General features: G+C 42.8%; 1 protein-coding gene across 2 annotated transcripts in view; it reads left to right on the top strand.

Annotated features, from left to right (window-relative positions):
* The first annotated feature begins 6400 nt into the window (after nt 1-6400).
* The window catches only part of hspa12a (heat shock protein 12A), a 44992-nt gene continuing 26270 nt past the window's right edge, over nt 6401-25122 (top strand). The window contains exons 1-6 of one of the 2 annotated variants that reach the window (XM_037465156.2): nt 6401-6693; nt 21412-21488; nt 22318-22442; nt 22962-23148; nt 23981-24085; nt 24483-24599. In XM_037465156.2, coding sequence (XP_037321053.2) covers nt 6651-6693; nt 21412-21488; nt 22318-22442; nt 22962-23148; nt 23981-24085; nt 24483-24599 — 654 coding nt within the window. In that variant the 5' untranslated portion in view covers nt 6401-6650. Of the gene's footprint in view, nt 6694-21411; nt 21489-22314; nt 22443-22961; nt 23149-23980; nt 24086-24482; nt 24600-25122 lie in introns of both variants that reach the window. The other variant, XM_037465155.2, reaches the window with a different exon arrangement.

The following is a 25122-nucleotide window of genomic DNA, read 5'->3' as shown; positions in this document are numbered from 1 at the left end:
AATCAATACTATGATTTTACAATGTCATTAATATCTTGCTGTGGGCTAATACGAATTTGAATGACATTTGTTAAGTGTTCAAAAAGCTGGGCAGGAACAAGCTGGTATAAAAAGGTCCCTTACAGATGTTTTATTTATTACTATCATAGATAAATATTCCAGTATCTTATTTGTGGTATCGAAAAGTATCGAGTATCGAAATATTTTGCCAGGTATAGTATCGAAGTCAGAATTTTGGTATCGGGACAACCCTACTAGTAACAGCTAGCAATTTTTCGCTGATGCAGCTTGCTCTAGCCTTACACAATTGCTTGGCTATCATATCCGCCACAATAGATAGATCAGAACCTAACACAACCCGATAGGGCAGTTGATTAAACACTCCTACTGAAAGCAATGTTGACCTTCTACTTGGATAGTTAGCTATGGCGTTCCGTACTTTGTCACCATCAATACAGAAAACATCAACTGTCCCTTTACAAAAAATGACATCCCTCAGGAGGCAGTACTGTCTGACTAGAGTGCGATTTCTTCCTGAATCTAAGAGCGCTACACAGGGCCTGTCTTCAATTAACTTAGCTATTGTAAGTTCCTCAGATTGCCATTCCGCGAACCTATTCCTCTCTAACCCATTGCTGTGTAACTGGGGTGTGAAACACATTAATACTAATTATCACTAACCCGTATCCTAGGACATTCTTTCTTAAAATGTCCCTTTTGGCCTCAAGCATGACATGCTAAGAGGGCTTTGTTTCTTGGCTCACGTGCAGCTGAGTTTGGGGGGAGCGAGCTATGTCCTGTATTAGCTCTAAATTCATTACTAACTGCCCTACTCAATGGGGTGGATGGAAGGTACTCTTGCTGTTCAACCAAGACAGAGTCATGATATCAATAAAATATGTGTGGCAAACGGACGACTTAAAGCTATGCTATAGCTGGAATATGATGGAAGCGTTACTAGTTCAACATGTTCCTCCCGGTGGAATTCTGCCTTCAAGATGTTAAAATGTGTGTAGTTTTGTGTTTAAAATAGCATTAACAATTTAAAAACAGTGTCTAAAATACACTTTGATTACTCATTACTTGTAAGAAAAACAAACATTCATTAAAAACAACATTGTAACAACAGCATTCATTAATCGCCATTAATTGAGATTAATTCATTTTAAAATGTGCAATCAATTAGTTAATTTTCGTAATCTATCGACAACCCTAGTTTAATTCATATTGAAGTTATTAACCTAACATACCAAATATATTGTACTAATTAGTGCTGTCAGTTAAACGCGTTATTAACATTAATGCAAACCCATTTTAATTACCGTATTTTCGCGACTATAAGGCGCACTTAAAATCCTTTTTTTTCTAAAAATACGACGCATGCGCCTTGTAATCCAGAGCGCCATATATATGGATCAATTGGTGGATCCATACTGGTTAACGAGGATCCATTGGAGGGAAAGTCTGGGGCCAGGAGCCGCGGTAATTCCAGCTCCAACGGCGTATTGTAACGGACTGTGTTTTCATGTTCTGGAGCGGCGTTGCACTTTACAGAGTTTTGGGATGTTCAGTGAAGGGCGCACAATGTTACGTCACTCATCTTAGTGCCACCTATGGGGACGCGGGAATTGTTGTTGTTTTGGAAAGCGATGGTGTGTTTTTGTTCGGCGTAGGCTACGGCCGACAGTAGCCTGTTTCTCGACAATAAAACCAGAAGATAAGCACATTGTCCAGAGATTCATTAGCGAGAGTCGCTACAGTATATTAAAGCTCGTAGTTGGATGTCGGGATCGCGCTGAAGGTCCGCCGCGAGGCGCCACCGTCTGTCCCAGCGCTGCCTCTCGGTGCAAGATGGACGAAAGCATTTGCCAAGAATGTTTTCATTAATCTAGAACGAAAGTTGGAGGTTCGGAGATATTTTTTAAAATCCACATTAACGTTTGAACAACGTTACCATGGGAGTGAAGAGTTTTCAGAACGCTTAATAACGTTAGCACAGCCCGATCTAGTGGATGCATAACGCAGCCCCAGTCAAACGTTTTACTGCAGTATCTTCTATTCTATGCGCCTTATAATCCGGTGCGCCCCATATATGAAAATAGTTCTAAAATCTGCGATTCATTGAACGTGCGCCTTATAATTCAGTGCGCCGTATAGTCGCGAAAATACGGTATGTCAATTTTTTTATCGCAAGATTAAGGTTTTCTTAAAACCTTTTTTTTGGGGTGGGGGCTTTTGGTAACAAGAAAGTCCTTTTTGAAAGTGAACCACAAGAAATCCTGTTTGGAGTTTGCCACAAGTCATGTGGGAGACACAGCAAACGTGTTGAAGCAAATGTGGAAGAAGGAGCTCTGGTCAGATAAGACCAAAATTAACTTTTTGACCCCAATGCAAAATGCAGAAACCCCATACGCAGAAACCCCAAACTGCCCATCACCCTGAGCCCCAAAAAGCCCACCAGCTCCAAAAACCGTGTCACCTGTTTTTTGTATTGGGCCGCTGGCAGGCTGCAACCGGCAGTTTTGCCTACCTCAGGACCTGCACCGCACCTAAGGCATTGGAAACATGGCCAGGCACCAAACAAGCCAAACCGAAGTGTGGCAAATTGGTACAACTCAAACGAAGTGGAGAAGGTTGTTTTTCATGGACTCTGACAACAGAAGACTGTGCCAACAGCTATTAGTCAAATCCAGTGTTGTAAACAAACATGCAGTGCACAGTCGGTTCAGGAATTCATCAACCCAGGGCATCAGATATACATCAAATAGTCCACACAGAACCGTACAGATCGATTGTGCTTAGCAATAAGAACAATCGGGCTACACCAGGCACTGTTGGACTCCGCATGTCATGTCAGGTGCAGGCAGAGTCAAGGAGGACTCAAATGCAGAGATCCAACAAAAGGTAACTTTTAACAAATCCAAAAATCAAACAGGGTATTCATGCAACATGCATTCACGATGACATTCAGACAATGACTTAAATACACTGGGAAGGTGCAGGTGATTGGACAGAGGTGGATACAATCATGTACACGGCAGACAATCACAGGGGATGACAGGACAAGGCAGGAAGGGAAGTTAACCCAGGGACACAAAATAAAACCAGAAACAAACCCAAACCGTGACATTGCATCTCCAATCTCATGTGTGGCCGACTGTGTGTGAGTGGGGAGCATGGTCGTCCTCCAAGCAGAGGATCGGTGGTTTGATCTCAGGCCAAATGAGCATTACAGTAATACCCAGGATAAACTTTGTAACAATCTCTTCATATCTAGTATACCGATCATTCACAGTCCAGCTATCTAGGTCTCAAACTCGTCAGGTTCACCTACAGTAAGCTTTCTGTTCTCTTTAATTAAGGGATCAGGTATCAGGAATCAGGAAACGTTTATTGCCATAATATGTTGTACATACATGGAAATTGTCTTGGCGGAAGGTGCATGAAGACAGTACAATAAAGACGACATAGTGCAAATAAGATAAAAATAAAATAAAAAATATAAGCTATGGGTTAGTACGCTAAAAACTAAAGCTATGGGTTAGTAAGTTAGAGGAGATAAGATCAAATTAGGAATAAAAATAAGGATAAAGTGCACCAGCTAAACAAAGTGACGGGTAACAAGTGAAAGTGACACAGTGATGAATGAGCATGGGAGTCAGAGTCAGTCAGGGGGGGCCCGGGCTCTGTTGATGAGCCTGACTGCCGAAGGGAAGAAACTGTTCGTGTGGCGGGAGGTCTTAGTCCTGATGGACCTCAGCCTCCTGCCGGATGGAAGGGGCACAAACAGTTCATGTCCAGGGTGGGAGGGGTCGGCTACAATCTTTCTGGCCCGCTTCAGAGTCCTGGCAGCGAACAAGTCCTGAAAAGACGGAAGATTGCAGCCAATCACCTTCTCCGCAGAGTGGATGACACGCTGCAGCCTGCCCTTGTCCTTGGCTGTGGCTGCAGCGTACCACACGGTGATGGAGGAGCAGAGGATGGACTCGATGATGGCCGTGTTTGCTTATAAGCAGAAACTCCATTTGAATGTGTTAAAAGTCTATGATCACAGAAACTTCATGATAGTTAGGTTGGTTGTGCCATGATCCGGACTCCTCCTTTCTTGTTTTGTCTTCTTTCCACACATACACACCCACACACACACACCCAGCTGAAACTGATTAACACACCTCCTCATTCCCATTCATGCTTTCACTCGCCCTAAACGCCCACAGCCGCATTTAATACATTTATCTGCGTCTGCCGACGGCAGTCCCCCTTAGTTGTAGTTTGAAGAAATAAAAGACATTTTGCTGTACCTCTGCATCTGGGTTTTCTGTTCTCCACGTAACAGGTTGTATGGTATTTGAGATAAAATCCTTGGTTAGGTCCATCAAGATGCGCTCCTCTAGCAGAAATCACTGATCCACATATTTCCCCGCATTTAATACATTTACCAAAGCTGGACTTCACATGTTGCTTTTTGTGGAAGATCCAAGGTTTTCTACGCCATTCAATTTGTCATTTGAAAAACGTTCAACAGTCTCACGAGTCAAACGTAGGCTGGTTTCATTTGACACTAGGAAGAAAACTTTGTACACTTTAACATGCCAGGGTGATTCTTGAAAAGTTTATTCACAAAAGACCTTTGTCTTTAGAGAGTAATCATACTGGCTTCCAATCTGCTTCTGGAATTGCAGATAATCTCATTGTCCTCGTCGTACCTGGGTTAGGTTCACTTAGTTGTAGTAGTAGTAGTAGTAGTGGTTCAATAAAGTCATTTTTGTTTGTGATGTTTGAGTCCTCCTGTCTCCAGTCCTGGACCATTAATGAATGTCTATATATTAAATAAATAAAATTTGTTTAATCAATTAAATAAATCAAACAAAGTAGCAGCGCTATGAACTCTCATAATGTGAGGAGGGTCTGCCGATTTCACGTCATTAAACAGTAGTATAAAATAATACTACTTGTGGCACATTATGAGAGTGATGTATCCTCAAGTCAGTGTTTCAATGGTCATCTGAAAAAACATGGCAGATTCACTGACATCCTTCTGTCATGTTTTATTAGAATGATTTGAAGTTTGAAGAAGTAGAAGCATAGAATCAAGGTGATGGCAGCTCCACCAAAACAGAACACTTTTAAAGAGAGACAAGGATAACAAGATTGGAGTTTGCTTGTTATGTCCTACTTTTGTATTAAATAGAGGGAAAATAATAAATTAACATTAAGGAACAGCTTACATTTTAAGAATTTAATTGTTATTGCATTGTTCACGGTGCAGCTATCGTCCGTATGAAAGGACTTGTATCAGGGTTCAACTGGCTGCCACAACCCGCATAGAACATCATATCCAGCTGCCCTTCACCCGCTTATTGATACACATGTTTTCTTGTGGGTAAAGCAGGACACTAAGAGAGGATGGTCTTTTCTCATACCTTGAGGTGGGATGTTGAACTATTTGGGGTGGATGTTACCAGATTTTTCAATAATGAGCAGAAAATGTTTTGGGGAAATAAGTACGTCTGGAGCTTATAGGGAGTTCAGCTACTCCACGGTAGCTGCCAACTGTGCCCGCAGGGAAAACCTTGATTTAAATAACTAAATGGCAACAACAGACAGCCGTCATGGCAAACCTAAATAAAATTCAAAACTGCTACACAAAGCCGCCTACTGAGGGCCAAAAGTCCATGGCCCCTGTGCTGCTGGGACATGCAAATATATGTATTTTTACAAATATAATACAAATAAACTATAATTTGTTTTTATTATTATTTTTTTGTTTGGCTCAATGAAGGGTGCTCAAGGTGGGGCACGCCACATGGCCGCACCGGTTTTAGCGCAATCAATATTTCTCTTTAGACCAACTGTAAATTACTTTTGATGACATGTGTCCTCGTGCATATGCTTAAATGTAATTTTGTTAAATTCATTCAGTTCCATTGATTTAGTCTAACACAGGGGTCCCCCAACCAAAGAAACATAGAAATGTTGTTTCTGTGATGCAGCCCGGTACTCATTGGCCCATAGACCGATCTAATGGTTGGGGACCCCAGGTCTAACACAGGCTTTAACCACACCTTGCATTTTTCAGATTTGACCTTACTCATTAGAAACCCACAGGGAATAAACTGAGCACGGGCGTGTCATCTATCCTAATACATTATGTTAATTGGGACAGAGAGAAAGGTGTGGTCACATAGTTATACCTCTATATATTTCTTAACAAAGTTCCTAAAGGAATTAGGACTCAGTAACGAGGGGCTGCTGGAGGGCACAGCATCCCCTCCGGTAATCTGGAGCTGCAGCAGCCGGATTTCCTGTCCTGGACAGCAGTGCGTATGGTGGGAGGGGCGGACAGAGCAGACAGCAGTCTGGGGTCTAACATCCTCTCTACGTGCGTAGCCTCACTGTCCCCTCCCCCCCCCCCCGCATCCACCCCAAAAAAACTCCAGACCCCAGAGCTCGTCCATGCGGTTTAAACGCCCTGTCCATCGAACAGTAAGCGGCGAGGCGACGTGCAATCCAAGTGGACGTAAGATTCTTCTTCGCAGGCTGTTTGAGAAGTTGCTTGCTCTGCGGCCCGGGGTCCCCAGTCGCGCGGGACGATTGCCTGGTGTAGCTGTATCGGGGAGAAGGCGCGGGAGGAGGTGAAACTGCGGGACATGATGACTGAGAGGGAAACGGCGAAAGAGGAGACACTAACAGGTAAATGAGTCGTTTTAACAGTGTTTTTTATGTTTGTCCTATCCCAGTGAGCAATCATTGCGCGTGCACGTATGCACTTTGGATTTAGTGTGGTCGTCCCGCGGGGCGCGTTCACGTACAGTTTAGATACATTCCGCAGTGGGGTGAAGGCTGTTTGGACTGACGGTGTTATCGTCAGTGAAAATGTCCGTGGCGCGGAGGCTGGAGGAGCCGTGAAGCTCGCGCTCCAGGGGCAGCCGCAGTGGGCTGGGCCTCGCCTCCTGGCCTCCACCAGCAAACATGGCGATATTACAAGCGTATCGTTTCCCGACTGCGTTTTTTCAGATTCAGACCGAAGGGTCCCTGTTTCTGCATAACGCACGATTGGGTCACGTGACCCGTCCCGGCGGAGTCGTGTGACTCAATGCAGCAAAAATAGTCTGCATCACGTCCTCAGGTAGCGCGGGACCCCCCCCCCCCCGGGTAGTGCTCTGAGGTGCGTTCATCAACGGGCTCGTGTCGAAGCGTTTAGTCATGCTAGAAAGGTGGATGGAAAATAAGTTTGCCGCTATGATGTGACAGGCAGACAGACGCCTTATCGTGTTTGCTGCTTGCTTTCCTGAACGCACTCACGTGTAATAATTACTAGTCATTATTTAAGATCCTATGCAAATATTTTTACCGCAAAGTTCACACCGAGCAACGTTTTATCCCTGTGGATGCTCATGTATTTCTGTACCGACGCGAGGTTTCTGCAGGATGTTGCTTGTGGACATATTGTATAAATTGAATCAATTTAGAACCATGATTTTGCTTAGTAGTTTGTGGAAGGCGAGTTTTTTTTCAAATTCTTTTAATTTGCGTTGGAACTCCAGTGAACACGCTTTTAAATTAAGGCTAAACATAAATGTTCTATCCTCAGGAGAAATTTAGGCCACAGAGACTAAAAGCATAGCCCGGCGATGTCCTGCAGGGATGAGAGCTCAGTACCACACTTACTGCAACTTGAACTCCTAAAGTTAGCAATGAATGCTAGTAAACATCTATCAACTTGTGGGTTGATAACATGAATACTAGAAAGACTACAGCTACATTTATTCTGTTGTCTTCTTCAAGGACATTAACGGGATGTTACTATCACTTAGTTGTGAAGGCAGCGCTTCATACATACTGTAAGATAACGGCCAATCATGTATGTATAGATGTGTGTCTGTGTAATAAGCATGCTTGTCACCACCAGCAGTTTATATGTGACTCAAGGACACCTTCTAAGCCTTGATACAACTTGTGTAAGAGACTGATATTATTCCCATGAGGCGGTCATCACTCATCTGACCTCTGACTGTAGCCCTACTCCCCTGCAGTAAAACCAAGCTGCCTTATCTTGCAGCAGGATTTTGCAGAATCATTCCAAACGACAGCACCCACATGTCATATGCAATTGGGTGTGTCACTGAGCTTGACAGATAACATTAAGCTCAGCACCTCTAAAACCAAAGTAAACATGTTTGAGTCTGATTTGATTTCCCTGTGAAGTCAGCAACCTAATTTGTGTTTGTCTTGTATTTTCACAGCAACCTAAAAGAGGTCCTGTGTTCATGATCAGTGCATCTTGATATGCAGAACTAACCTTGTAGGCCATGTCAGGTTTCAGATAAAGCTTGTATGTTTTGAGATGCCAAACATTCAACGGTTCAAATTCAAATATGTGTTTTGTAGTCCAATTTTTCACTTAACAAGTCTGAATTATTGTTGCATGGTGTACCGGTACTAGAAAGGTACCGCGGTACCCTTACGTTGAAGACGGTACGATTTTGAATATTTTTAGTACTGGTAGTAGGGCTGGGCGATATATCGGTATAAACGAATATATCGATATATTTTTTAATGGGATATGGAATTAGACAATTTCGCATACATCGATATATTACAATTTGTGCTCTGAAAGCAAGCTGCCGACCCGGAGCGCTCTGCACTGTTTCTCGCCCTCGCCCCGCCCATACTCTTTGACGCGCAGAAGGGGGAGGGGCAGGGACACACACTTCAACAAACATGGAGGAAGCAACAACGTCTGCGCAGCGTGCGGAGGAGGAATTGGTTCGTTAAAAAAAGCAGTGGCTCAGTAATTTGAAGATGGTTCGGATTTAAAGTATCCGATGAGCAACAAAACAACGATATAGGTAGGGAGTGCCATAAACAGGTTACAGTAGGGCTGCCAACCGTCCCGTATTACCCGGGACATCCTGAATGATGGGCAATTTTGATTTGTCCCGGCCGAGACAGCTCCATTCCCGATTAGCAATCACAGCCTGCTAAGTCAATGACGCGCGAAAAACTCCCGGTTGTTGTGAAGTTGTGACGTATCTGTTAAAATGAGCAGTGAGGCTGGCGCTGCTCATTCTGCGCTGCCCCCCCCCCTAAAACAATGGCACAAACTGCTATACGAAAAGTGTGTGAAACTGCGCGCTGCAGAAGCCGCACGCCAGAAACAACCTGAACAAGCTCCAGCCCCAAAACAAAGTTCACTGCAAACCTCATTTTCCCGCAGTGTGCCTTATGAAAAGAAAAGTGACAAGTGGTGTACTATAACGAAAGCGTTGTCCTATCATATTGCTAAATATATGGTCCCTGTTGCAACTGTTGAACAAGTCGGATTCAAAATGCTCCTGAAAACGATTGACCCGAGATATGAGCTTCCCAGTCGCAACTACTTTGCAAGAGAAGCACTGCCAAAAATGTATCCTGAAGTCAGGCAGAGCCTTGCTGACCGGCTCGCTAATGTCACCCATTTTGCATTGACCAGCGTCCTACATGAGCGTGACAGTTCACTTCATTCATTACTGGGAGATGAAAACAGGATTTTTTTATTTATATGTGCACCTTATGTGCAAAATACTCCTGTTATACACTATTTATGTTTACATATTATTATTTGAACGGCTGAACATTTGTTTATTGTTTAATTTAATTTATTATTTATTCCTTTTTCATTTGTTTGATTTTTCAACTCCTTACTGAAATAGCTGGTTTCAATTAAACGACTGACATGTCATATTTGGCTTTAACTTTGCTTTGACATTTGTGCTCAGGTTTTCTTCCCTTTTAATGTGGAAAAATATCGGGATATATACCGTATATCGATATCCAGCAAAAATATACCGGGATATGACTTTTGGTCTATATCGCCCACCCCTAACTGGTAGTTCATTAAAAAAGCAGCAACCAGAGCCCAGCCCATGTTCCGCTCCCTATCCGGCTGCCTGCACGCATTGACTACATGGGCGGGGGCTACCAGCTCTCACATGCAACAGGCAGCTGTCACTCAAAGAGAGTTATCTCAGGGGCTGTTCTCGGCTTGTTGAAAGAAAAGATGCCAGAAGTGAGATCTGGAAATACTAATATAGTATTTATTATTTTACGCATTTTTTTGGTCTCAGAAAGAGGAAATGTCCGGGTAAAAGGATGTCTGCTTGGTCTTGTGTTGCATTTGCTGATGTTTGACTGTTGTTGTCAAGCTAGCTAACATAGCTAAAAGGGCTGCAATCTCTCAGTTTCCCCGACACACGCTTTTGCGTCTCATGCTAAAAACAATCTGCGCTGGTTCATCTTCAACCTCGCCGACGGTAAATGACGCGACTATTCGCGCACGTAGCGTTCACCCACCCCCCCCGGCCGTAGCGTTCAAAGAAGCCAACGAGAGAGCACTTACTGGTAGCATCAATGTCCAAGCGTGTTATAACCAGCTTGCTAACATTGCTAATGAGACGTCTTGCTAGCGGCTAAACTCTGTGAAACCTGTTGAAATCCGCATAGTTTGTTTATGACAACACCAGCAAATCAAAGTGCAGCGTCACATATGCGCCATTTACCGTCTGCGACGTTGGAGATGAACCAGCGCGGATTGTTTTTCTGCATAATAAATCACATGTGTGGCGTAAGTGCGTGTGAAAACATGCAAAAGAATGTGTCACACGGGGAAACCGTGTGAGATGGCAGCCCTGTAGCTGTGTTGGTTTGACAACAACTTTCCTAGCATTTTTTTTCAAACATCAAGCAAGTGCAACACAAGACAAAGCAAGACAGCAAAAAAGTTACTGAATAGTCCAGCAGAAGTATAAACATGCAAAATGACCTACAATTTCACTCATGTAGCCTTATGTGATCATACGGTCAGAATGCACACAAAATTGTACAATACACACTAGATGCAATTTTCATTGTCGTTTTTTTTTTTTTGTCGATAAATATTACAGTATCTTATTTGTGGTATTGTATCGAAAGTAAGTAAAATATTTTGCCAGGTGTCGAAGTCAGAATTTTGGTATCGGGACAACCCTAACATGAATTCTCAACCCTCACATACCGTTTATACCAGTGTTATGCCATAACAACTGAAGTTGCTCTTCGGGCAGATTTTTTTTTATTTTCATTAATACATGTTCTCCCTATGTTTAATGTTATTGGCTAATTTCATGGACTGTTGCCAATAAAAAAAATACATTTTACCACGTAGGCCTACTAGGCGAATTTGTTATTGTTCATGAAGGCGCGTCTCATCCATTGCTTCAAAGCGGGACAGCCATGCGCCGCTGGTAGCGATGTGCTGGCGCAGCTCCAGCAGTGGGGGGAGGAGAACCGCCCGCAAGTAGCCCAGGATGAGGAGAACGATGAGGAGGAGCTGCTTAATAATGAACTTGTTGTTCTCGATGATGAGGATGGGGAAGAGGATGTTGAGGGGGACGCCGAATAGCTGTACAAATGTTCCCTCATTACTGGTGAGCTTCGGATGTAGACCTAAGTATTATGTTTAGATGTAGACCTATTTTGCAAGGTCCATTTAGTTCGGAGTTTGTTTGCTCCATTTGACCGTAGCGTAATGGCTATGCCCATTCAGATGTTGCTGATGAATTTGGTAGTTGCGTGATATGACAGACCTAGTCTTGGTCTTAGTCCTGGCCATTTGGTTTAATTTGAAGTGTCTCCTGTTCGTTCTGTGGTTGCTGTCCTTTGACAGGACCAGATATCTATTGTTACGTTGACACTGCAAATAAAGCGCTATACGCGATAAACCTTTTTTTTGGCCGAGTGAAATTTTTGACTCGCTTGATTGTAATTGAGAACATTGAAAAATATCTGCAATTAACGATGTATCTTAAGACTGACACTATGGTTTATTACTGATTCATTTCTAAATGGTTAGTCTCCAGAAAGTTGATTAGCTATAGGTCTACCGGTTTCATTCTACCAGTAGCCTATCGGTAAATGGTTGCAGGAAGTGCTGAACGCATATGCAATGAATGATATTAGCCTACTGTAATTATGCCCATTATTTTATTTAAATAATACAATTCTATAACAGAAGATACCGGTAAGTAAGAAATAAAGGCTTGCCCCTAATACAAGCCTGCCCCAAATACAGGCCGGTGCGCTGTGCAGCCTCTGTAAATAAAAGCCCCGGCCACTATTTGAGGATTTACGGTATGTTCAGTTCTTTGTTACGTAAATATTGTCAAAGGAGCTTTTGAATCGTCCTATATTCATCTGATTTGTTAGTCGTTGTATTGATTACATGCAGATGTTGATACCACTCTATTCCTCTATATAAATCACACTAAGTAGTCACATTATGATCTACCGGACCTTTGCTTCTAGAAATGTTGTCTAACTGGGCATCATCACATTTTATTTGAAGACCCCTGCTCTGTAGCAAAAACGTTTAGGTAGGATCCTTTTCATGAATGTCATTGACTAGAACATGCCCATGGCATGTGGTTCACTATGATTTGTAATGTTTCCTGAATCAGCTTGACATTCTCTTATACAATGCCTATTGTAGACCCTTCAGTCTGCTCTACAAAATCTTTCTGGCGTTTTTCCAAAACATTTACTGGGATTACTTTTAATGTGATTAACATTGCCACAACAATAAAACTTCATTTTACTACAATGAACTGAGTACATCTCTTCACTTTCAATACACAAAGCTGTATGTTAGGAAGACGTGTGATGAGAAAGGTTTTGGAACCTTACTAATGAACATTAAAATAATCAAAGAAAAAGATATCACTGCCACAACACCACCTTATCTGACAACATGGCATGACAACCATATCGTGGACCCCAGCCTACCAAAACCTCAATAGGATAATGATATAAGGCAGACTTTACAGGGCATGTCAACCATAAGGATACGAACGAAGAAGAACATGATACAAGAAAGTGCAATTCCATCAAATTAGCCGATTTACAACTTGCTATAGATAAATCCATTATAAGTACAATTTAAGTGCTACAATTTGTGTCTTTAGTCAAGATAAAGTCTGAAGAGGTGTGTCTTTAATTAGCAGCAGAAGGACCAACCGCAAAAAATTCAACCACAACAGAACAACACATCTAGATTCAAGATCAGGAGCATGCGTCAAGGAAAAGGAGCGAGCAACACTTGGGCTTGTCGGCAGCATGGTGACCGGATTGTAGCAATGTCCAATAATAACGGGGCTTAAACTCTCCTTTATCCCATCATCATGCCAACCCCGACAAGACATGCAGGAATAACCGCAGTAGCGCAGAGTGCGGAAAGTGGTCGGTGCAAGGATCCTTTTTCTGAGCGGCACAAGCCGATCTCAGTTGGGTATTAAGCGGCATTCAAAGTCCACGTAACGTTAAATGAGTCTTCATGACCATGGGTAAACTTTATTGAGGATCTGGCACAACACAGCGACCTACAAGTAGCGTAGCATCTTAAATAAAGGGATGCACGTCTTAATGCGAGGCTTTAAAGGCCATAAAGGCGATAACGATTGTATAAGTGAGCACTACATCACTGCCACGTATGAAGAAATACATAAAAGAACATTTATTCAAAGTTCGCCACAACCTGGATTGGAAACCTGTCGAGCAAAATAACATTATGTCGTAGGGCAGCTGCGCTACGCTGTCGGCCAACCGGGCTTGTAGGGTGGTCTGCTGATTTGTATACTATCGTCAGTGGCAAGAAAACGTTTTGGTTCAGGGTGAACATTATATGTTCTTTTATGTATTTCTTCATACGTTTCCACACTAATGGCATAAAGAAGAGTTAAAGCCCCGTTATTATTGGATATGGCAACAATCCTGCCGACAAGCCCAAGTTGTATTGGGTGCTCGCTCCTTTTGCTTGACGCACACTCCTGATCTTGAATCTTGAATCGATTGCTCTTCCTTGAGGTCCCGGATGTTGTGGTTGAATTCTTTGCGGTTGAATTAATTGAGGTTGAATTTTTTGCGGTTGAATATTTTAACATTGAATTATTTGCGGTTGGCATCGATGTGGAGGATATGGGGGGTTATTGGGGGCCTTAGGCCTTGTGCTGGGAGGAAGTTTATATTGTTTTTCTCACATCTGTCATAATAAAACATCTGTAAAACCTGTGGGTGGTGTCTGTTGATAAAAGGCCTGCATCACAGGAAAGAACAGCATTTTCCTGATGAGTTAGTAGTCAACATAAAGCAGGATGAAATGTTGTCTTTTGTTAGCTGCATGCCAGCTTGGACAGATCTTTTTTTAAATGAATAATGCACTGCTGAGCTGAGAATACTTACCCATAATTCATACAGTGATTAAATATGCACACACCTAGTGTTTCCTCTACCATTGAACAAGCACCCCACCCCTCCAAACGCCACTCCTGCCCCTCCCAAAAACGTCTGGAATTTTATATATATATGGTTTTTTTCTACAATACCACTCGTTGCCTGCGCATGGCTGTTCCGTCATGTGCACACTTCCACACGCTGGCACCAGCTGACAGAGAGCGTTGTTTCTGCCCGCAACGGGCTGTTAAGCAGAGCTTTTGCTATTATTACTTTTCCATTGCAAACAGGCAGGAAGGAAAGCCATTGTTCAGCCAAGAGTTGGAAAGCATTTCCTGTGAGGGTGACCAAAACGCTGTGCCCTCTCCAGGAACTCGCTGTCTCTTTCTGTCAGACGCCTTGGCTCTTTCATAGGAAGGTCTTTGTTGTACACCATCTGTTTCTCTAAAAGTAACTTTGTGTAGCTACTTTGATGTGAAGTGTATAATCGTTGGTATGAGGAAATTTTTTAAAAGTCCAGTTGTTTCATGGCACATGATTTGCATAGTAAAAGCTAGTCTTTGTGTTAGCGGCTCTTCAAACGTAGTTTAAAGTGATACAGAATGGGTCTAACACAAAGGAGCATTTATCAGAACCATGGACATGGACCACTGTTTGCTGTGCAAAATATCCTATTTTAAAAGACTTTACCATTAGCTAATTAGATAACTGATTATTATTTATTTCATTCATCATATTAAGCTGATTATTGCAATTCCTACAACATATTTGTCAGTAAAAAGTTCAACAACTGGACTGGCATGAGCTATCCTGTTTAGGGGGGGGGGGGTTACTAAAGGTATGCACTTTGGCCTTGCTCCGAAGCCTGTATTAATAGATATATTCAAATAAAGCACCATTTAAACTTCATCATAAACCTTTCATCATTAAAACATTTTGTGTAGCTGTGACAACAGTGTATGATATTAGTTACTGATGGACAGGTGTCACTGTGTAATTTAGCTCCTCCTATTAGAATATGAAAGGGTGTTAACTGGCGAATGATGACATGAAGTGTAATAGAGCTTTGAGTGATCAAAAGACTAGAAATGAGAAATAAAAGTCCAGTACTTTTATTCAACATAAAAACAACATTAAAGAATGTGAATTACATACATAGTTGCGAATCTGAAAGCTCTGATAATAGCTCAAAATATATGTTGCCTGTGTGTTTGTATGTGGTGGCTGCGGCTGTTTGTTTCTCTGCTCTGTGTCTGGGCTAAGGGCCAAGTTGATGTAGTCCGACGGGGAGAGAGGAGTACCGGGGCTGGTGGTGAATGAATGGGACCTCACATTGGAAGAATAAACAGCACATTCTCTCACCAAACTCATTTTGCTGTAGCTTTTTTTGTTGTGTTGGCACTGACAGGTTACTGCAGTGAGTTTAATGAGGCTCCTCTTCTGTTTCTGTGTTAACAATAAACTGTTGAACAATAACTGTTAACAGTTAATATATTGTTCATAATTTGAAGTTAAAAAGTTTGAAGCTGATGCTTTGTATTTATTTACAGTATTCTTTAAACAGTTGATATATTCTTTAATTTCAAGGAAAAAAATGATTATATAAATATATATTATTTTAAAAAACGTGTTGTTTTGTGCTTTAAAAAAAGGTATAGGTTCAGGCACTGTTTAGCACCAGTATCACAACAATAACGATACCCATCCCTAACCCTATAACAATATAATTTGATGCCTGCCGAAGAGCGACAAGTCGTTACGGCTTCTATGGTTACTTCATCTATTACGGTGTGTGAAGAATTCATTCCCAAGAAATTTGAAATCGGTTTACCAGTTGAACTAGTATGCCCAGCCCTACTGACCAGGTTGCCCCAATCTGACCCGATCACTGGGGCTGTGTAAAGTCCCTGTTTGAGTCCAAGGTTATCCAAGAAGTTCCCCATCATTACATTACATTACATGTCATTTAGCTGACGCTTTTATCCAAAGCGACGTACAATAAGTGCATTTCCACATAGATACAAACTCAGAACACAAGTAACAAAAAAGTACATTTTCATCAAATAAGCAGTTACAAAACATGTTATAGAAAAGTGCCATTATAAGTACAATTTAAGTGCTATCATTTGTTAGTGCTACGGTTTACTAGTGTTTTAGTCAAGGTAGAGTCTGAAAAGGTGTGTCTTGAGTTTTCGACGGAAGATGTAGAGGCTCTCTGCAGTCCTGATGTCATCGGAGAGCTCATTCCACCATCTGGGAGCCAGGACAGCAAAGAGTCGCAATCTCGTCGAGTGCTTTTCTCTCAGTGAGGGAGGAACAAGCCGCTTGGCTGATGCAGATCGAAGTGTGCGAGTTGGGATGTAGGGTTTCACCATGTCCTGGATGTAGACTGGTCCCGATCCATTCACAGCATGATACGTCAGTACCAGTGTTTTGAACTGGATGCGGGCAGCTACTGGTAACCAATGAAGTGAACGGAGAAGCAGTGTGGTGTGGGAGTATTTCGGAAGGTTGAAGACCAGTCTGCCAGCATTCTGGATGAGCTGCAGTGGTCGTATGGCGGTACCTGGGAGACCCGCCAGCAGAGAGTTGCAGTAGTCAAGGCGGGAGATGACAAGCGCCTGATTCAGTACCTGTGCCGTCTTCTGAGTGAGAAGGGGTCGTATTCTCCTGATGTTGTAGAGCGTATATCTACAGGATCGTGTCGTCGCTGCGATGTTGGCAGTCAGGGAGAGTTGGGAGTCAAGTGTCACGCCGAGGTTCCTGGCACTCTGAGTGGGCGTTAACGCGGAGTCGCCAAAGTTAACGGTCAGGTCCTGGGTGGGCGAGGTTTTTCCAGGGAAGAAAAGTAGTTCGGTCTTGTCGGGGTTGATCTTCAGGTGATGAGCAGACATCCACTTGGAGATGTCAGTCAGACATGCAGAGATCCGTGCCGCCACCTGAGTGTCCGAGTCGGGGAAGGAGAGAATTAGTTGGGTGTCGTCGGCATAGCTGTGATAGGAAAAACCGTGCGAGCGAATGACGGAGCCAAGGCAGTTGGTGTAAATTGAGAAGAGGAGGGGACCCAGGGCGGAGCCCTGAGGAACTCCAGTTGTAAGGGGACAAGGTTCCGACACTGATCCTCCCCAAGTTACCCGGTAGGTGCGACCATCAAGGTAGGATGAGAGAAGAGACAGCGCGGATCCTGTGACACCAAGTTCCTGAAGGGCGGCGATAAGGATCTGGTGGTTTACTGTGTCGAATGCTGCAGAAAGGTCCAGTAGGATGAGGACGGAGGAGAGCGAGGCGCCTCTAGCAGCGTGGAGTTGTTCCGTGATAGCGAGGAGAGCAGTCTCTGTGGAATGGCCCGCCTTGAAGCCTGACTGGTGGGGGTCTAGGAGGTTGTTACTATGGAGGTAGGAGGAGAGTTGGTTGAAGATGGCTCGTTCTGGACAGGAAGGGAAGGAGAGATACCGGTCTGTAGTTGTTTACTTCCGAAGGGTTGAGGGTGGGTTTCTTCAGAAGTGGGTTAATTCTTGCTTCCTTCAAGGTGTTGGGGAAACAGCCAGATAACAGAGCATTGTTAATGAGACATGTGAGGAAGGGAAGAAGATCAGGGGCGATCGACTGTAGGATATGGGATGAGATGGGGTCCAGGGGGCAGGTGGTGGGACGGGCAGAGGTTATTAAGGTAAGGACTTTGTTAGGGGACAGGGGTGTGAAACAGGGAAGTGAGGGCGATTGAGGCGAGGTCTGTGCGATATAGACCAAAAGTCAAATCCCGGTATATTTTGGCTGGATATCGATATACGGTGTATATCCTGATATTTTCCCCACATTAAAAGGGAAGAAAACCTGAACGCAAATGTCAAAGCAAAGTCAAAGCCAAATATGACATGTCATCAGTCGTTTAATTGAAACCAGCTATTTCAGTAAGGAGTTGCAAAATCAAATAAATAAAAATGAATAAATAATAAATTAAACAATAAACAAATGCTCAGCCGTTCAAATAATATGTAAACATAAATAGTGTATAACAGGAGTATTTTTTGAAAACAAAGCTCCATAAAAATAAAAAATATCTTGTTTTCATCTCCCAGTCTTGAATGAAGTGAACTGTCACGCTCATGTAGGGCTCACACCTCCTGCTCGACCACATATCGCTGGTCAATGCAAAATGGGTCACATTAGCGAGCCGGTCAGCAAGGCTCTGCCTGACTTCAGTATACATTTTTGGCAGTGCTTCTCTTGCAAAGTAGTTGCGACTGGGAAGCTCATATCTCGGGTCAATCGTTTTCAGGAGCATTTTGCGCACAATGAGCAGCGCAGCGCCAGCCTCACTGCTCATTTTAACAGATACGTCACAACAACCGGGAGTTTTTCGCGCGTCATTGACTTAGCAGGCTGTGATTGGAAATCGGGACTGGAGCTGTGCCGGCCGGGACAAATCAAAATTGCCCATAATTCGGGATGTCCCGGGTAAAACGGGACGTTTGGCAACGCTACTGTAACCTGTTACATACATATACTACATATAACATTGTTTTGTTGCTCATCAGATACTTTAAATCCGAACCATCTCCAAATTACTGAGCCACTGCTTTTTTTTAACAAACCAATTCCTCCTCCGCACGCTGCGCAGACGTTGTTGCTTCCTCCATGTTTGTTGACGTGTGTGTCCCTGCCCCTCCCCCCTCTGCGCGTGAACGAGGATGGGCGGGGCGAAGGCGAGAAGCAGTGCAGAGCGCAAATTGAAATATATCGATGTATGCGAAATTGTCTAATTCCATATCCCATTAAAAAATACATCGATATATCCGTTTATACCGATATATCGCCCAGCCCTAACTGGAAGGAGGTGGGTTGGAGAAGGAGGAGCGTATGTCATCTATTTTTCTGGTAAAGTAGGTGACAAAGTCTCATCACAGGATATATGACTAAAGGCCCGTTGCCCTGAAGTCCGTGGTCATGAAATCCGTTGAGAGGCCGCTTGTACCCGTGACCTAGTTCTTTCGGTCATGACCCATCCTTCATGACGATAGGTGAGGGTCGGAATGAAGATTGACCGGTATCGAGAGCTTTGCCTTTCGCCTCAGCTCTCTTTTCGTCACAACAATGCGGTAAAGCGAGTGCAATACCGCCTCCGGTGCTCCGATTTTCTGTTCTATTCTGCCAGACACTTAGCTTTGTACCTTTTTAGTATTGATACATCGTGCAACATTAATTCAGGAACCTGTTATTATAAAGTCAACATGACCGGTGAAACTTTATTGCACAATATGATAATTAAACTATTAAAAAATGAATACTTAGTTAAGTTAATCGGCATTTCACAGGTTATCGGTTACACTGCCAATATATATTTTATAGTTGTTAATGTTTCTACCTTCACCCTTTTCTGTGTTTTGTACAAAGAAACTGGTTGTACAGTATGTACATACTCCATGTATGTGAATGTAACCATTCACAATAAAAAGCTGCTAGTAATGACATTTGCTCATTGCATGGAGATAAACAAACTGAGCTAGCACAATAATAACAACGCCTCAACCAAACACAAGTAATGCAAGCCCCATGGCAATAGCTTTGCTTCTCTAATCATGATTGTTTTTTATGGCAATTGTCTGGAAAACAAACTTAAAGGTTGTAAAGGTGATTGTGAGAGTGGGCTGCCGGGGGCGTCGAGAGACAAGCTGCATAGTGGCTAGATGGAGTCTAGCCACAGGTGGTCCATAATTCTGCGCCATAATTGCCTGACAAAGTGTATTATGGGTCTTCAGACCACTCATCCACTCCGTAGGGGTGGACCAGAGAAAAGGGTGTGCAAGGCAGAAAAATAGGAGGGATGACATGGCGTCCCGTCGTGAGACTATTCTGCCAGACACTTACAATGCGTCGAGGGAGTATTATTATTGTGTGCATTCAAAGAACACTTTCAGTGAGGGCTATTAAGCCTGACTAATGAAAAAGATGGTAGAAAATCTCCAATTCAATTGAAATGTCATTGTGTTTTAAAGACAGGTGCAACAGACATTTTGTGCTCTTTGAATGAAGTTGGAGTTATTGTGCAGCATCTTTTCACATTGACAGACTGAGTTCAAGCTCAGCATCGGAGCATAACCTCTGGCTTCCTGGGCTTCCTTAGTTAACATGACTATTTGATTGTAAATGCTTCTTAGAAAGTCACTCCTGCCAGCTGAACAGTGATAATTTTGGCATTTTTTATTTAGTTTTAGTCACATTTAGTCATTTTAAACTCATTTTCTTCCCTTCTCAGGCCCAGGGACCCTCTGTGTTGTGTCTACAACTGCATAATAGTCTAGCTTGCAGTACTTAGGTTGTGCATTAGATATCCCTCCTAGGACAGGTCTATAGCAGTGGTGGGCAAACTTTTTAACTCGCCGGTCACAATGGGTTCTAAAATTTGACGGAGGGGCCAGGAACAAATGGAGGAAGTGTTTGTGTGAGCTAATATAAATGACATGACAATCATTACATTAAAGGAAAGTTGCAAAGCATTTATTTTCAAGGATATTTAACAAATTTTCAAGGGTGTAAAGCTCCGCCGACTTCATGAGAACAAGGGACCTAAACGCAACACTAAGTTGTCTGTTTACTCACAATGCTTTTGACATGGCCAACGGAAACGTCATGGTCCTTTATTGTTTCCACACTGTGAAATTGTTTGTCCCAACAAAAGAGACCCCTTAACCTCTTACAATCAGAGCAATACATTATTTTTGGGCTGGATCATGAAGCAGCCATTCTCAACACCGTCTTCTCGAGATGTGGCGTGTGAACTGGTTGAAGTGCGCGTGTCTCGAAACCGCTGTTAAACGTGTCTTCATCGGTCTCTGGAGTTCCGCGGCTTTAGCCTGCTAACAGTTAGCTAAACTGAGAGAGCTAAGCTAAACCAAGGAAGCGCACACTCACCGAAGTGTAAAATAGTCGTCGCAGTCCGTATCGGTGCACAAGAACCACTGCTGCCCCCACACTGACCGAGCGGTCTGGGTTCGTTGATGTCATTATGACACTTTAATAACCGCCGTATGGGTCCGTACGTCCGTTTTTTTTAAAATAAAGTATTGTGACATCGTCACCACCAACATTTTCGTCTCATTAACGAAGGTTGATTTAATCATAGTTTGTATATTATACAACATGTCTATTTCCTGTCTTCCTCTACAGATGCAATGGCTAATCCTTCTCCAGCTAAGAGCATGGGTGACCCTGGAATTACCCCGCTGTCTCCTTCACATACCCAGGTGACTCATCCTTCTTCTGCACCTAGTGATACTATCTACTTGCCTTGTAACAAATAGTTTTGCATAATCCGGCATCGGTAGACCTTTCATATCAGGCTGGTTTTGTGGCTTTTGAGCTAACCGTTGAGTTATTTTGATACTTGTAGGTCGGAAGGAGGTAATCCTTTCAACGTAAGAAACACATGACATGTTCATGTTTATGGTGTGTCTGAGTTGAATAGAGGATGTAGGATGGAGCCCTGAGGCAACACACAGAATAGAAAGGCCAGTGAAGAAGAGGCCGTCAACCTGGCTGCTGACCTGTTTAATAGATCAAATAAAACTATTGTAGGGCAGAACCGCTGATGCCAACTTACTTTGAGCAAGCCAGAGTGTTAAAGACAGTATCAGCATCAGCTGCTGAAAAGAACAGAAAGAACAATGCCAGTGCTACAGAGCGCAATTGATAAAAAAAGTTGGAGCGTCACTGTGAAAAACGTTTTAAGGTCTACCAGTCGAAAGATGTGAGGAACTTAATGATAGCTTTGACCGGGACATTATGTCGTAAAAGTGCTTAGTGCCAAGTCCAAAGTGTGTGGAGGAGAAGGATCATCGGTAGCATGACCATGACAAATGCTCACACATCATAGGAACTGCTCCAGTTTGTTGGCACAGAGGAGGGTTGATTTCAGATTCAATGACTTTGAAAATAAATCTGGGTTATAATGGTTAGATAAAATGATATGACTTGCTGATGATCTCAGTACCTTGTGAAGAGTGTTGCTGTGGATTCATTGCCTGTGTGTGTAAGTCTAGTGCCATAAATCTGTCTATTCTTTCTGTACAGCAGAACGACACGGACCAGGTGCCGTCTGGGCCGTCCTTTGTGGTGGTGGTTGCCATTGATTTTGGCACCACGTCCAGCGGTTATGCTTACGCCTTCATTAAGGAGCCAGAATGCATTCACACAATGAGGTAGGTCAGCACTGCAATGCAGACAGGAAGGTGTGGGGTGGAATTACATCAGAATCAAACCAGAATCACTTGCTGCTGGGGGCTTCATTCGGAGGAGCCGATAGAATGGGAAGGGCGAGTTGCATTTCTAGGTGTCAAAGATATCACACTTACATCCTATTTCTTTGCAGCTGAAAGCTGTTTCATCCAGTTTCTTCCAGTTATCCCAAAGTAGTTCCTCTTCCTCAACAGCTGCTCTTAATATAATAACAATCCCATAACACACCTTCCCCAACAGAGATTACACTAATAATAGCTGATTTCCATTTGCCCAGAAATAATGTGGTAGCTCAATTAGCATACAAGGGAGGTTCACATGACTTTTCATCAACTGACATCAACATCACAGACGTTCAAGTACATTGTGAATGTTCCATTAACTGAAATGGGCTGACTTTTCATTATTTATGAATGTTGAACTAGATACTAGATGTACAGGTTTTTGTGCAATCAATTAATTAATAACTGATTTTCTTCTAGGCGATGGGAAGGCGGGGACCCTGGGGTGTCCAATCAGAAGACTCCAACCACGATCCTGCTTACTCCAGACAGGAAGTTCCACAGTTTTGGCTACGCGGCACGTGACTTCTACCATGACCTGGACCCTAGCGAGTCCAAACAATGGCTCTACCTGGAAAAATTCAAAATGAAGCTCCACACTACTGCCGTGAGGAAACAGACACCCTGAGCCCACACAGTGTATACATACAGAGCAGTTCTCCCGGCTTCCTCTTCTATACCAAGCAGCAGTACACTTGATTCTGGTCTCTCTGTCGCATTCTGTCTAGTGATCAATATTGTGATGCAGTTTAGTGACACTGAACTAATACTGCAGCACACTGCTGACTTTCTCTATTTAGTGACCATAGTTCTCTGCAGGTACTAATGGCTGGTAGCAACAGTAGTGTGAAGATATGTCTGCTGTGGAGTTTTAAGAGATGCAAAGATATGTTTTTAATCCCTAGAAGTAAATTCACAAGTCATCGCAGCAGTACACAAGCAAAACAGTCAGCTTACATGTACCAGTATTGAGGTGGGTTCACATCAAACGAAAATGTTACGTGCTGCAGGATTACATAGAAAGTCTATGCACAGACTCAATGAGAGAGGAGCAACACAAATTTGCGATAGAAATGGTTGATGCGATTGTTGATGGGGAGAAAAAACAATTATTTTCAGGGAGATAAGCCACGCCCCCTCTCCGTCCCGTCTAGCACGAAGACGCGATTTATGCAAATTGACCAGAAATGATCCCCTCGAAAGCCCAAAGGAACCACAAGGAATTATCTTCTGGTGACCATGAATATTTACTTCAGTAAGGCTGTTGAGATACAACCAAGGCCCTGCTGCTAGACTGCAAGACTGCAAAAACACTGCTAAAAAAAAATCATGTTTAATTAACACAGAATATAGCTGAAAGACTGCAGACCTCATATGCCCTCTTCATCTTATCATCTGTGTCCTTCATTCAACTCTTAACTCTGTCTTCTGTCTATCAGAATCTGTCCATCGACACAGACCTCCATGCAGCCAATGGAAAGCGAGTGAAAGCTCTGGATATTTTTGCATATGCATTAGCCTTCTTTAAGGAGCAGGCACTAAAGGTAACACACAACTGGCAGCACTTTTCTTTCTTTTCTTTCTTTTTCAGTGTCTTTTCTGTTGTATTAAAAGTATGATGCATAGTATATATTACATTCTCTAGAATATGGGCTCATTCCCAGCATACTAGGCAGTGTGTGGCTTGCTGCAATAGCGGAACGTGTCACAGGAATGTTCACTGATTGGCTGAGCTTGGAGCGGCCATCGCAGCTTCCCGTACACACTGTAGCTCGCCACAGGTCCTAATTGGCTGTTGCCCCTTTTATGTTTTTGATCTGGCACTTGTTGTTTATCATTTTAAAAACATTTTACACATTGGTCTGACCACAGTGTGACACTAAACGTTTTTTGAACTTGCTCACCGGTTTGAGGTGTTTTTAATTACTTTTTCACCTACAGGAGCTGAGCGATCAGACAGGCATTGGGTTTGACAACAATGATGTGAGATGGGTGATCACTGTTCCTGCCATCTGGAAAATGCCTGCAAAGCAGTTTATGAGGGAAGCTGCCTATAAGGTAGGCAGAGAGGATCTCTAGTCTGAACACGGCTGTTGCAAGTGACTGATTCCGAATCTTGAATGAGATTATAAATAAATATTTATTATAAATTATAGAAAAAATATTACATAAAATACATTGTGAAAAAGAGGTCAGTGTGTGATATTATTCTGGGTATATATTGCATAATCTCAAAACGTGTTCTGCATCAAATTGTAAGCCGGTTCAGAAACTACAGGAATGATCCGATCTCTCAATGTATTCCATCAAATTGCATTTAGTTCTCTAGGTATATTCTTCAATTCAGAAACCGAGATTGGTCGGTATCTGCTGGCCAGATTTAAATCTCCGCACTGGCTCTGTACGTTCTTAGTATGCGTTACTTCTTCTTTTTGAGTAAAGACACATGATGAAATAAGATTTAAAGATAGGATATGACTTTTGTGTGTCACTACTGCTTATGAATGAATATGAATACCACTTCATAAGCATGTTCTAATTTGCATTGATGAAACTCTGCTTTTCAAACATATCACTTGTG

The sequence above is a fragment of the Pungitius pungitius genome, chromosome 13 (assembly GCF_949316345.1).
Source record: "Pungitius pungitius chromosome 13, fPunPun2.1, whole genome shotgun sequence".
Lineage (NCBI taxonomy): Eukaryota > Metazoa > Chordata > Actinopteri > Perciformes > Gasterosteidae > Pungitius > Pungitius pungitius.
The sequence above is the reverse complement of the archived record's forward strand: the minus strand, read 5'-3'. Positions and strand labels throughout refer to the sequence as shown.